The following is a 14,585-nucleotide window of genomic DNA, read 5'->3' on the forward strand; positions in this document are numbered from 1 at the left end:
CTGAAATAGAAAAATAAAGCATCATTAATAATTTCACATAATCTACAAGTTACATAAGCAGCATGCTAGGCATAGGAAAAGCAGATTTTGACGAGGCCTATTCAGCCTTCCTGGATGAGCAAGGTAGCCATGTTAGCGTACACTGATACCAACATGCAGGTTTAGGTGTTGAGAAGTGTTAGAAGTGAATTTTGCAGCAGAATATCTGCTCTGCCAGCCAGCCTCACAAGTCATCATCACCTGATGATATTCAGGAATGTGATGTAAAGAAACTTTCCTGTTAGAAACTGTGGTCATTCATCAGAATCAACACTGTTTTTATTAGTAGATAAAATTCAATGCAAACAAAAATAAGAGGAGATTGTTTTCTACTTCAGAATCATAAACGGAGAAGGAAACCAAGGAAACACAGTGGTTATGAGAAAGTAAAAGTAGATTGTTCCGTGCCTACCCTTACAGCTATTAACTCGGGTAGTATTGGATTTTAGTAGATTATCTTATCATATCTCTCTTAGACATAAACAAAGCATTGAGACCGTAATGGAGAAAGAGGGAACACAAGCATGCTATACGTGCACAACTGGTGACCTTACAGGTTGATCCAGTGAGGCAAGACTGGCAGCACTGTTATTATAAAAGAGACCTCTGGTAATTTTTGTCTCACCAAGAAAACAAAAAGGTTGGCAAGGGCTGTGCAATGTTTCCACAGTGAAAAGTTTAAATTCTCTGATGGGGAAAACAAATTTCCAAAAAGAAAAATCTCAAAAACGAATAATTTGAAAAATCATTGCTACTCCCAAATATCAGCAGCATACGATACTGAAACATTAACATTTGAATTTATTTAACAACTTCAAGAAGAACCACTGAGTAAAGCTGACTCCTTATTGAGAGCAGCCTTGTACCAGAAAAACAAGGTGACTAAATCATAACACAAGAAACATAGTATTACCACAGAACTGGAGAAATAGGAAAAGCACACAAAGTATTCTTCAAACAGTGACAGTCTATGCTAGTTGCAAGAGTGTTGGAAAAGGATGTGAGAATAAAAAGCGCAAGATAAAGATGAGCTTATGTTCACATCCATCAGCCTGCCAAAATGGTCTAAGACCAGAAGAATGGCCCTGTGTGCTTCCCAGGAATGACAGAACTGTCAAGGCAAATGGAACATAAGATTATATACAGGCAGCTGAGTCATAATTACCCAAAACACCGAGAATAGAAACTCTCAGAGGAATGAAGGTTTGGTTTGGGAAAGATGTAGCTAAACAGAGTAGGAAACACCGCATAGTGAGAAGATGAGATAGAACATGAATAATCATCATAGGCGGGAGAAATTCTAGTACATGTGGCAAAATAGAACAGAAGTATATAGGGTCTTCAACAGGCATTAAAGCAAACTAAATAACAGTTTATTTCCAAAGGAAAACAAAAGATGGAAACATATTTTAGTATTACAGGCGGCTAGTCAGACTTTTAGGAACCAGGCAGAATGTCAGAAGCTTCCACAGCACTCACTGAGGACACAGCAGTGAAGTGTTTAAGCATTCCTGAACTACGTAGTTCCAATCATGAGATCTCAGTTTACTTTAAATTAGATAATATATTTTTTTGAGAACAAGAATTTGATTTCATCTGACTATCCCTTATGATAGTGAGGCAAGTAAGGAGCAAAGCTGAGTTTGCTATAGAGTTTGCAGAGAGTTTTAAAATGCTGTAAACAGCAAAGAGAATATTTAGCATTCCATTCCTTAATACTGAAAATATTCCCACAGAAGAGTTTACTGCAGTTGAGCACAGTGCTTGAAGTCATGTTCAGTAACCAGCAGTGGAAACAGTAACAGATGAAAACAGTAGGAAAAGGGCCAATGGTAAGCGTTGCAGAATTACAGCTCTGATTTATATTTGTATATTGGTTAATTATTCAAGATAATTCTTATACAGGAAGCAAGCGACATTTTTGAAGGGATAACTCCCAATTCTTAAACCAAAGGGATTCTTTTAACAAAGAGAAGAAATCCCAACCTGGAGTATTTTGAAATGATGCATCTGGATGATGAGAAAGATACAAATGTGTAATGAAGTGTTTATCAGTAACACACATACACACACACACACACACAATAAAAATAAATAGGTTCTAGCTAAGAGGAACTGGCAAAATGGGAGGTATGAATCAACAAGTCCCCTTAGTCTGCTTTTAATTGTGCTGAACATTCTTCATTATAGACTTTCAAATTAAATGGTCTTTATGAATCTCTGCCTTGTTATTAAAGCATTTTGTTTGTGTTTCTCTGTGCTCAGTATTGCTATGACCACTGTTACGCGAAGATTTCAAAAGACTGTTAAAGTTCATACTTCCTCATTCTCAAAAAATGACAGAATTATCTCCCTTACATAAAAACCCAGTCCCAACCTGGATTAATTTAGCAGAAAGCTGTGCACAGGACAAAATATTAGATTTTTTAAAGGAGAGGCAGTAACTTGATTGCTATTATGTCCTGTTAGGCAGGGACAATTCAATTAAAACTGCATCACGCTGCTGTTGGAACTGGTTATGTGCTTGAGCTAATGTTCTGCTCCTTCTGATTTATATCGGTCACCTTCATCAATGCTAAAGACAGTGTATACAGCTTTCAAAAATCTAAATAAATGCCTCTTCAGAGCTTACTTTCATTGTGTCAACTAAAGGAAACTAGGTGACTTCTATTTATATGTTCACTTTATTTCTACTCATTTATATTAAAAAAAGAACTGGACAGTTTCAAAGCTGTGGCTTTGTTGGTAGTCAACTTGCCGAAATCATGCTGCAAAATGGGACAGGATCTGAGATTACTGAGAAATGAGCAATTTTGTTGCACACACTATTTTTCAGCACTTGCCAGCTCAGTAATTTCAATAGAATGGCAAAAATCTTGTCTGTATTCAGCACTGACCTCACACCAATTTGTGGACTCCCTACCAAACCCATGAGAAGCTGAACAGTGACAAAAGTATTGGTGAGCTGGGGCCTGGAGCATCTTCCTTATGAGGAAAAAGCTTGAGAGACCTGGGACTGTTCAGTCTGGAGAAGACTGAGGAGGAATCTTATAAATGCTTGTAAGTATCTAATGGGTGGGAATCAAGTGGATGGGGCCAGGCTCTTTTCAGCACTGCCCAGTGACAGTACAAGGGGCAGTGGGCGCAATCTGGGACACAGGAAGAACTTCTTTACCGTGAGGCAGGAATAGCACTGGAACAGGCTGCCCAAAGAGCTCGTGGAGTTTCCTTCTCTGGAGATATTCAGAACTGTACTGAATGCTTTTCTGTACAGCCCACTGTAGGGACCTCCTGTAGCAGTGGGATGTACTTGAAGGTCTCCAGAGGTGTCTGTGATTGTGTGATTCTGTGAATGATGCTTGATTACCTTCAGGTTTTCCTTTGTGCCTACAGCTCTGCTGCTGGAAGGATGAAGCCCAGCTGGCACACAGCGCTCAGCTCTGCTGCCATCCTAAAAGATCTCTCCCTAGTAGGGTGGTCTTTGACTTCTATTTTAGCAGTGTTAGGGGTGAGGTTACACTCACACTGAAGCCTTTCCCGTATGAAGTCCCAAGTCCACCATCATCCAGCCTACAAACACAAAACCCTTCCTGACAACGACGCTGTATCTTTTCTTTTATGAAACCACGTGGAAACGGGCTTATGGGCTTAAAAATGTTAGGAGGTAACGGACATTTTAAGGGCTAAGTTTTGTCGTAAGAGCGAATCCATCCGCTGGGCGATTCTCGTGACGGCAGCGCCCACTCTGGAACGGAGCGCTTCCAACGCCGTAATGGCGGATCGCCCTTCCAGAGGAGCGCGCCGAATAACGGCTCGAGCCGCCGCAGCCCCCCACCGTAAAGGGCGGGCCTGGAGGTTGCCTGGCAACCGGGCGGCGCCTCCTTCACTCCCCGCGTGGACTCGCTGCGGCCCAATAGCGGCCTCGGCGTCCGGCCCTCTCTCCTGGAGACGGGGTCACGGCGGCGACCACCGGAGTGGTGCGCGGGGGAGAGACGGCAGGCCTTCCTGGCGCTCTGCGGCGTTTCCCTTATCGAATAAGAAAAATAAAAGCCATCTTCCCGAGTCACGCCGTGTGCTGTGCTGGTTCTTCTCCTTCTGACTCTTTCTTTTAGGTGCGTGGCGCTGGGTTCCCCGTCAGGACACATCTACGTCCCCCCACGGTGGAGCGTGCGGCGCTCCACCGGGTTCAGTTGATGGCGGCTTCCTTCTTGCGGTCACGGCCGTTGTCGCCTCGCAGTCGTCCAGTAGCTGCCTGCCTTCCCGCTGCCGCCGGGCCCGCAGCGCCCAGGTGTGATCGCGGCGGCGGCCCGCTGTGCCATATCCCCGTTCGGTACCCCGGCTGAAGGCCTGCCGGTGGGGACGGCTGCTCTCTTCCCGGTAGCCTCTTGCAGAGCTGCCGGTTGAGACCTTATCTGCAGGTACAGCCTGTCTAGAGGTAATGGTCACGGGGGTGAGCAGTGAGGTGACAATCTGCTGCTTTGGCACCTTTGTGAAGCAGAGGAAGATGTTACTTTTTCCGGTCTTTGTTCTAGCTCTCGAGAAGAACATAAGGGATACTTCAGTGACAGGAAAGTAGACCCACATCCGCTCCTGTCTTTGTGCCTTGTTTGGCAAACTGATCATTGCATAATTGACCATCTGTTTTCACAGTTAACTGCAGGAAAAAGATGTTCCTTCTAAAGTTACGCTGGCTATGCCCACCTCTTTGCTTACTGTGAGGCAAAATCAAGTTAATTTACATTCGGTATTTGTTGGTGTGTTTATTGGGGTGTAGGTGTATGTGTTGCAGGGGTGTTTCACAAAATGTTCTGACTAAAGATTTGGGAATTCTCTGGTCTCATGTGGCATTTAGTTTGTCATTTGAGCTTTGTGTCTCAAGAAAGGTAGTGAAATTGAGTTTGTGGCTTGTAATCAGCACAGTTTAAGCAGCCTTCCTCTCTATCCTTGTTGCTGTACTATCCTCTGTTTTTTTTTCTGTAGTTGTCAGGTAACTATATTGAGAACTGGTCTTGTTGAAAGGAAAACAACAGTCCACAAGCAAAATGAAAGAATTTGGTGTTAAGATGAGAACAAGCAACTCCAAATGGCTGTGAAATATTTCAGTTTTCAGTTGGAAGAACTGGGCACTGAATGTGGAGTTGGTTTGGAGCTGGAAGAACTTACTAGAAGGTTCTGGTTGTGTACTAGGTAGCAATATATTCTGATTTTGGAACATTTGTAACAAATGGCAAAGGTTTAATTTGTTTCACTATGTAAATTAAACCATTTAATAACAATTAATATAATGTATAATATAATAATATATAATATAATATTTAATATAAAATATAATAATAATAACCATTTAATAATAATTCAATAATAAAATTATTGAGACAAAAAATAGTAGTTATAAGAGAAACTAAAATTTTCTTGTGGAACTCTGACTCCCGCAGTTGGGGAGTCAAAATCGATTGTTTCCATCCATGAAAAAAATTTCTAATGCTAACTCCTATAACTGATAAAGCTACAGGCATCTTAGTGTTGTTAGGAATGCTAATCCCTGTGGGGTTCTTTTTGTTTCTTTTTCTAGTTACGCTGATTAGATCAGTTATTTATCAGGCTTAAATTACAGGGTAAAAAATTGCAGAGGAAATCTGCCTGGTGTGCCCTTAAGCAGAAATGGCAACTTTACTTGGTAAGGATTTCAGTTTAGAATAATTTCCTGTATCTAGCGTTTTTATGCAGAACTTAAAATTTTAAGTTTGGTAGCATGATTTTTATTTACAGATAAAATATTTAGAATCTGTAGTTACTGGTTCACCTGTAACTTGTGGAATGTGTGAAGAGCTTTCCAAGTGGAAAATAGTTACCCATTCAAAATTTTGTTCACATTTCCCAAGGTGATCTTTGAAGTACTTAGATCCTTCCAGCAAGATGAAACATAATTTCTATTTTTTAAGAATTGAGAGAGTAAATGTGATACATTAATGATTTTTAAATTTGATTGCTTCCTCTCTCTCCCTTCTTCCTTTAAAGGTTTATCTGACTAAGAAAATACCATGTTTCCAATCCCTTACCAGTAAAGCATCCTTAAGTATGGAGAACTTCATTCTTTATGAAGAGATAGGAAGAGGAAACAAGACCATCGTTTATAAAGGAAGAAGAAAGGGGACAATTAATTTTGTTGCCATTCTTTGCACTGATAAATGCAAAAGAGCTGAAATAACAAACTGGGTAAGTAAGACTTTTCCTGCCAAGTTTGGGAAAAGATCAAACTTAAATAAATAAATAAATCCTTGCTGCAGAAAGAAAAATGCTGAATGCTGAAGTGTTTATTTCTATCACCTAGCAGTGTTCTTGTTTAAATTGTATGCATAATCTCAGTTTTACAGGCTTACTGGTTCTATGATATGTTAACGTACCTTTTATAAAAATAAGTGTGTAGTGGTTGACTTTGTTTTTCTGAGTTATGTAAATCCAGTCCTAGTAGTGCATTCCAGTAAATAATAATTTCCTTCGTATTAAGAAGAAATTACTTTTTATGAAAGAATGGTATTTTAAGTAGATAAATTTTTGTTTGCAAAAGGTTGGCAAAGTTTTAAACATTTGCTTTCTGGATAAGAAATGAAAACTGGTACAGTTAAACATTTCAAATATTTCATTTTTCCAGTTGACACATTTTGTTTAATATTCCCTCTCATTGTTTTTGTGACTCATAAATCTTCTCCACTCAAATCTTTTTTCCCTTCAAAGCATATTCCTCTCAGAAAGTACCTCGCATATGGCTCTGACAGGATTTAGAGATTTCTGTAGATATGAGGCTAGGTGTGGTAGAAATAGAGACTTTCAGAGACCCTGAGTGATTGCTTCTGCTTGATAAGACTGAGGGGGGAAAACTCTTTATTTCTCCTTATTATATTTACCATATTTTCTCGCAATTGTGTTCTCACTGGAAAAGAAAGTAGATCTCCAAGTTTGACTCCAAATTCTCATTTACAGTCTGTTAGTAGACATGCAAAAGAGTTAAACAGTGCTTATAAATCAGTAATATCTCTGTTTCATTGGTTGGGAAACTTTCTCATATTGCTGGAAAAAGTTCAGTAGGCCAAGGGCTAAGAGGAAAGTTTTCTGTTATCAACTTACACGTAAAATTAATTTGAATTGGAGATTAATTTTTAACTATTTAGTGTACTGGACTAGGCACAGGAATGAGTAGATGATCCGGCATAAAGCTGTGTTGTCTCCAATCCTCCTCCAATCCATATATATAAAGATATTTTTTTCCCACTAATAATGTTAAGAACTTTGTTTTAGGTTCGTCTGACTCACGAAATCAGACACAAGAACATAGTGACATTTCACGAATGGTATGAAACAAGCAACCATCTCTGGCTTGTAATGGAGTTATGCACAGGTAAAAAGCTCAGGTGGACAAAAATAAATAAATATATAGTACAGATATTTGTAATATTTTTTTAATAATAAATGTTTCTCACAAAAAATACTTATTTCAGTCTTCAAGAAAAGTTAAATTAGTAATCAGGTTGTACGTATGTATGTATGATTAAAAATGTTGGGTTTTAAAACATTTTTAGAAGTCCACTGAACTCATATTTATCTTCTAGTTCACAATGCATGTGAAATACTAATTTAGGTGACATAATGTTAGCTTCTCATAGCCAGGGGAACTTAAAAACAAATTGTGAGTAATTGGAGTGTAGTTATCTAAAATTTATTTAAGCAAAGATTTATGTTAAGACATTAATTTGGGAACACTGAGAACCCAAAACTGTATTAAGTAATTAATGGAGTTTTGGTAGATTAACATCAATCTTCTAAAGAAGTCTTTTAATGCTTTCTCCAATTATGACTCTATGTTTTAAGCAGATGATAGTAAGCGTGCTTTCCTCCATGTGCAAAGGAAAGGTGATTGTGCAAGAGAGGCATTTTAATGTTTTGATACAGAGAGTTGTTTCATAGTAAGAGCCAATATTATAAACTGCTTTTTTTTTTTTTTTTTTTTTTTTTTTTCCCTACTTAGAATTATTGGAGAAGCTGTAAGTCCTGAAAAATAATCTGGTCATTCTTTCTTTAATTATTAGAATTAAAGTTAGGCCTTGTCTATTTGCCTCGTCTAACAAATTGACATGTATGTAGTTTATTAGGCAGGCAGCCTATTGTTAAGAACAGCTAAAGCAATTTTTTGTGTATCTTGCAGTATTGCAGCATGGGAATAAAGTTCTTAAAGACCCAAGAGTGGACTGACTAAGAAGTTTATCATAACTAAAAATACAGTAATTTCAAATAAAAGCAGTCAGGAATTGTGAAGAACTGTCAGAATCCCCAGTTCTGACCCAGGATAACACTGGATGTCCTACTGCTACAGGCCATCCAAGAGCCATCTCTCCACAGTGTGAACAATGGCAGTTAGCAAGCAACTTATGGAGTCCATCTCTCCCAGACATGGGTACTTGTCCTTGTTAGCTTGTGAATGGTTGAGTGGAGTTCATCTCTCCCAAGGGTGGATGCCTGGCTTTTTTAACAACTATGTGACCTTTTCCTCACTTCTCATTTCTTTGAAACACCATAGGAGTTGGGTCTCTGCAATCACTTGGCATAAAGCAGGACAGTAGAGGGATAAAAAGCTGCCTGAATGTTCTCTCACTGTGGTCATAGTTAATAAAGCTGCTGTCTGACCTGCCTCAAATTGTACTTGTGCCATTGTGCACTTGGAAATGCTATGTTCACAGCAGTTAGTTTCAAGAGATTCTTAGCAGCAAATGTACTTGTGAATTGGATGAGAGTTGAATTTCATACTAATTTTGTAGAGCAACACTTTTGTGTTGCTGATTTCATTATAAATTTTTCCTGGTATATCTGTATAGCCATCTAAAATACATTATAAAAGTGCTAAAATGTTGGAAAATTCTTTACTACGTCATATATTCTGAGGCTGGTTCTAAAGGTAAGACTGATTTTTATAAGCAATGTAAAGACTTAGAGCAACTGTAAGATTCAACATCATTGAGTAATTTGGAGAATAGTGATAAACCTGAGCATCTCAGTATTCTCTGAAATCAATCAGTAAGCAAAGGGGAAAAAAAAAAGCTCAGGAAAATATTATGTAGTTTGAAATAAAATATTTATTATCCTTCTCCATGGACCCTGGGATCCTGGGATTTTACTATTTTTATTGTCTGTGAATTCAGTGGGAAATTCCACATCATTAGTTCTACTGCTTGTTCACAGACACTGATAGCCTGATCTTGGTACTGCTTCGTCTCATGCGGAAGGATCTGAATAAACCCACTGGGTTACTATTGCGTTGTGACAGTATGAGTTTCATGTTTTCCTACTGCTTCCTTTGTAAAATAAATCAATATGAAAGTGTTTTTAAAAGTCATGCCCTCAGTTTAATTGCAGTGAAAGTTTATATCACAATCTTGGAAGTAGATTTTTCTTTTCTATACATTTTCATATTTTTAATGTGTATGGGTAATGATTTTTTACTTGATAGTTTTGGAAGACTTTCATCATGTCATTGTGCATGTAAAGCAAATGCCATGCAAGTAATTCCTTTGCTGACCACGTGTACACATATTTCAGGTGGTTCACTAGAATCAGTAATTGCTCAAGATGAACATCTACCTGAAGATGTAGTGAGAGAATTTGGTGTAGATTTGATTACCGGTTTACACCACATTCATAACCTTGGGATTATCTTTTGTGAGCTGACACCTGGAAAGGTAACAAGGAGTATTATTTATAGTGGATATCACATATTACTTTGCATGCAATCAACATTTTATTATATTATACTGTTTTTGAGAGAATTACCTAATATTGGAAGCCAGTTGCATAACAGTAATTCTATTGTTGGTCTTGATTTGTAAGAGGTTGAGTTGCCTTTCTGAATTTTCTGTAGGATTTGTGCATTCATGCTTGGTTTCTGTTATTTGTGGGTAAAAGAGCAATAAATAGAAGTGAATATATAAGTAAAGCATAATGGAAATGCCTCTGTATTTTTCTGAAGAAGAATGTGTTTAAAAAAAAAAAAAAAAAAAAAAAAAAAAAAAAAGTAAAGACTGTAAAGTACTCTTTTGAACACAGAATACAGACTGAAAAAGTAAGATCCTCCCCTGCCCCTCTCCCAGCCTCCCCCCTCAGCCCATATCTAACCAAATGAGTGGTTTTTTTTTTTTTTCCAGACAATTTGGGGGGGATTATAAAGATTATAATTAGGAAATCACTGACTACATAGGAAGAACTTATCATTATCAAAATAATGAGTTTTTTGTCCAGCATAAAATAATAAAAAAAAAAAAACACTTTTTTTTTGCCTAAAATGAATGAATGTTCCTTTTACTATCCTTTTACTTTAAACACATTTTTACTTTAACTCTTATTTTTACTTTCTTTTCTACAATAGCATCATCCATCATCATTCATATCAGCTTAATGATGAGCCAACAAAAATGTGAATGGAACCATTAATGTTGTGTCGTCACCTTACGTGATTTTTTTTGGTTACAAGAAAAAAAGTGATTTGTTTTGACTTAAATTTGTCAATGCTTTTAGATATGATAGTGATCATCTCTATTTACTTAAATGATTAAATTATTGTGATTTAATATAGTTTGTATTGGAAATTAGTGCAGTCACCGGTGTTAATATCTGCTATGCTGGATTATGTTTATTCCTCTAGATTCTGCTGGAAGGGCCTGGCACTTTGAAGTTCAGTAACTTTTGCTTGGCTAAAGCAGATGGAGAAAACTTGGAAGAATTTTTTGCTTTAGTTGGGTCTGAAGAAACAGGAAGAGATGTTGTTGAAAGCACTCCACAAAGACACCTGAAAAACAGACTTCGAGGTAGGATATTTTTACCAGCTAAAATTAAGCTAAACAGACTGAATGAAAGTGGGAGAAGACTGTTGTTATGCATGATTTTTGAGAGAAGACTCGAAGAAGGCAGTTGATCAAAATTCTGATGTGGCTTACTAAATTCCTGGAGAAACAGAATAATTCTGCTATGTCAACATCTGTAAATAATGGCCTCTTTGTGCGATATGCAAGTTTTCTTTGAGTAGATTTTGCGTATTCGCCATGTAGGGAATTTTTTTTTTCCCAGGTAGGCTCAGAACAAAAATTTTGCTGTTAAGGAAAATTGTTAAGATGGATTGTAAGACACAGAGGGAACAACACCTGCAAGTGAGGAAGAAGAACAGAAACTGTTTAGAAATACATAGTCATAATTCTAAAGACAGTATAAGCACTGGAAAAATGTACTTTTGTCATGGAATTTTTGATAGATTAACAGTTGCTTACCTCTCTGTCTTGTTCTAAATAGACTTCATGTTATTTTTGATTTGAAGCTTATATGTAGGCAATTATAAAAATACTGTAGAATGTAAGATTTCCACATAACTGGATTATTTTGAATTGCTTTTTGCAGTTGGCATCCCATACCCTCTAATACACAAACTGCCTTTCTATCCTGAGCAAAAATCATATATGGATGTGATCTGAAACCGCTCAAAGTAGTTAGTGAATTGAAAATGCTAATTCTTCATTTGGGTTTGCTAAGGGGGCTTAAGTAATTAGCTTTTTAATGATAACTGATGTGGATGTAAAAAAAAAAAATAAAATAAAATCTGTGAAATACCTTTGGTCCTTGATGCATTTCACATATTACCAATTAAGTATCAGTAGTAGAACTATAAAAAGAAGAAAATCACTGAAGCTTCAGAAATGCTGAGTCCTAACTGATTTTCCTAATTGACAAAATTATAATTTCACTACTTATCGTATATGAAAACAGTATGTGTTGCAGATGGTCTCTCTGGGTCTAGGGCTAATTTCCATTAAATTTATATTAAATGTATGCACAGTTCAGTAAGTATGATACTGAATTGCTTCTACTTTGATTAGAGATTTTGTATCCATTTAACAATAGTTTAGAGAATGGCTTTTGTGGTTTTTGACACAAGATTTTCACCATACTTTTTGCTTCAAGTGGTCTGTGTAATTTCCAGTCTGATGATTAGTTGTTTTTCAGTACTGTTTACATAAGAAAGATTGTTTATTTTTGAAGCATGAAGAAGCTGTTAGTGTGCTTCAATTTCTGCAGAAAAATCCATGCAAATCCAATGGGCTACAACTGCTGTGCTACATTTTCATCAAATAAGAAAGCTTTAGAATTTTGGCTTTCCTTTTCAGAATCTTTCAATAGTTTGTGTCTAGGAGCATCTGAGAGACCTCTAAGTTTCAGGTGTTCTACAGGACTGATGTTCAATTGAGTGTATTTGTATGGTATTTTGTAGGCTCTCCATTATACACAGCTCCAGAAGTAATAAAGGGAGAAGACTTCTCCAAGTCCAGTGATCTGTGGTCCTTAGGATGTTTACTTTATGAAATGTTCTCAGGTTGTATGTTTGTGTATTTCTTTGATATCTGTGATAACGAAAACCTACTTTGTGATCCCAATTTAAATTCTTGTTTATTTTTTAAGGAAGTAAAAAGAGAGAAAGATATATTTAAGAGAGGTAATAAAAATTTCTTGAAGAATACATTAAATATGCTTAAGAAAAACAACTTGTCAAGCAATCAGCTGAAGTAATACTGCTAAATTATACTTCTGCCTGAATTCCAAATGTAATGGTATTAACCAACCCAAATCCCTCAAATACTATGATTTGAAAATGTAGCAGTACTTGTTTGGACAACGTAATGTTCTTAATCTCCTCAGTATTAAACTCTGGATGCATTAATTTGACGTCGGAGGGAGAAAAATTTAACTAGTTTAAAACTGGTCATTGGCTTTCCTGCAGATAAAGTTAGCATTGCCTGCAGCTGGAAGGAAACTTTCAATGCAAAAGAATTACAGTGCAGTAGTCTGAAGTCTTAGACAATACACAGATCTGTCGGATTGGCATACTGTGCTCTTCCGTTCTCCAGCTGCTATGTCATTATGGATTCTTTCAGAGCATTCATGATGGCCTACCTCAAGCTGTCTTTAGAACATGTTCTGTCCTTGGTCTCTTTGGCGGTTCGCAGTAGAAGAATATAATCCAAGGATTTATTTTTAAGTGAACCTTTAAATTCAAATCAAGTATGCTTATTGCTTTGAATATTTCCTTAGGAAAATGAGCTCATTGTATATAATTGCACCTGACAGCCATTTTGAAATTTGCATAACTGAAAAAATAAACTTCCATTTATTTTAGGAAGACCACCATTCTTCTCAGAGAACTTTTCAGAATTAATTGAAAAGATTTTACATGAAGATCCACTGCCACCGAGGCCCAAGGGTAACATTCTTCTCTTGTTAAATGTGTCAAATTGAATCAATAGTAACAAAGTTTTGCTTTGCAGTGTTTATTCTGAGGCTGATTGCAGGAATTGTTTTGCTGTCCAAAGCGAATGTTACCATTGCCGTTCCTTTGCTATGAACATCTTCCATTAGTGATGAATGCTTATATCTCTGTTGATAAAACATGTGTATCATTTAGTGTTAAGAATTAAATGGAATGGATGGAATTTTTGAACTTCGTCATTCAAGGCATCGGTGGTATTCATGGAGACACCTTGTTAGTTTCTAATTTCAGTTCAAACTGATACAGTAGAAAGGTGACCTATTGAGTTACAACTATTACTTGTTTCGGTTGTAAGGGAAACTTTATTTTTGAAGCAAATAGATCGATTGTATTACATGATTTTGAGCTCTCAGAAGCAGTCTTTCTCAGTTAACTGAGAATTCTGGAACTTAAAACTACCACAGCTAGGGTAAATTTCAATTAGCACAATTTTCAACTCTACTTTATTTTCATCTAATAGTTATATGATAATGGGAAGGTTCATATTTTTATATGAAATATAAAAAAATATGAATTTGTGAATATATAGGAATATAATAATAAATGTATATTATTGTTTTAGATTAGCTTGACCAAGTATTGATTTTTATAATCTCTTTGAAGATCATTTTACTACTAGACTTAATATTTAGTATTTTTTATGCATTTTTTTTTTCAGATGAAATTGGTGTTAAATAAAACTGCTTTAATGTTTTGATTCAGATAATGATTTGATTTACTTTGTCACAGTTGATTCTGTTGTCCAGTTTTTATCTTTTTAAGTTCTTCTATTTTCAGATTCTGCTTTTCAGAAACCTTCTGCAGAGTTCATCAGCTTACTTGATGGATTGCTTCAGAAGGATCCTCAGAAGAGGTAAACCTGTTGGTTGCATTGCCTTTTTCACATCTGGAAAAAAATAATAACTATGATAATATCTAGTGACAATGAAAAAGTAATTTTCTCCTTCATAAAAGAAGAAATAGTGCATTTCTCATGCAAACTTTATTTAATCAAAATATTAATTCTGCATAGTTTTCTACTTTTGTATGTGGTGTTAAATAGGTAACTGTTTAACAGGATGTTAGCTTTTCAAATTGGATGGCTTCAGTTTTCCAGAGCAATGGGCATATCTTTTATAAGACTTTAATTTATAGATGTTACACTTATATTTTTGTATAACATAATTATTTATAGAGTAATGTAAATAATGGG

General features: G+C 36.4%; 1 protein-coding gene across 1 annotated transcript in view; it reads left to right on the top strand.

The window, feature by feature from the left end:
- Positions 1 to 6,063: 6,063 nt before the first annotated feature.
- ULK4 (unc-51 like kinase 4) overlaps positions 6,064 to 14,585 on the top strand; it is a gene marked incomplete at its 3' end in the record, with an annotated part of 210,418 nt that continues 201,896 nt past the window's right edge. The window contains exons 1-7 of the mRNA XM_079538560.1: positions 6,064 to 6,255; positions 7,336 to 7,435; positions 9,628 to 9,767; positions 10,727 to 10,889; positions 12,341 to 12,442; positions 13,244 to 13,327; positions 14,171 to 14,246. Of these exons, the coding sequence (XP_079394686.1) occupies positions 6,118 to 6,255; positions 7,336 to 7,435; positions 9,628 to 9,767; positions 10,727 to 10,889; positions 12,341 to 12,442; positions 13,244 to 13,327; positions 14,171 to 14,246 (803 nt within the window). The 5' untranslated portion in view covers positions 6,064 to 6,117. The remainder of the gene's footprint in view (positions 6,256 to 7,335; positions 7,436 to 9,627; positions 9,768 to 10,726; positions 10,890 to 12,340; positions 12,443 to 13,243; positions 13,328 to 14,170; positions 14,247 to 14,585) is intronic.

The sequence above is a fragment of the Tetrao urogallus genome (assembly GCF_951394365.1).
Source record: "Tetrao urogallus genome assembly, chromosome: 7".
Lineage (NCBI taxonomy): Eukaryota > Metazoa > Chordata > Aves > Galliformes > Phasianidae > Tetrao > Tetrao urogallus.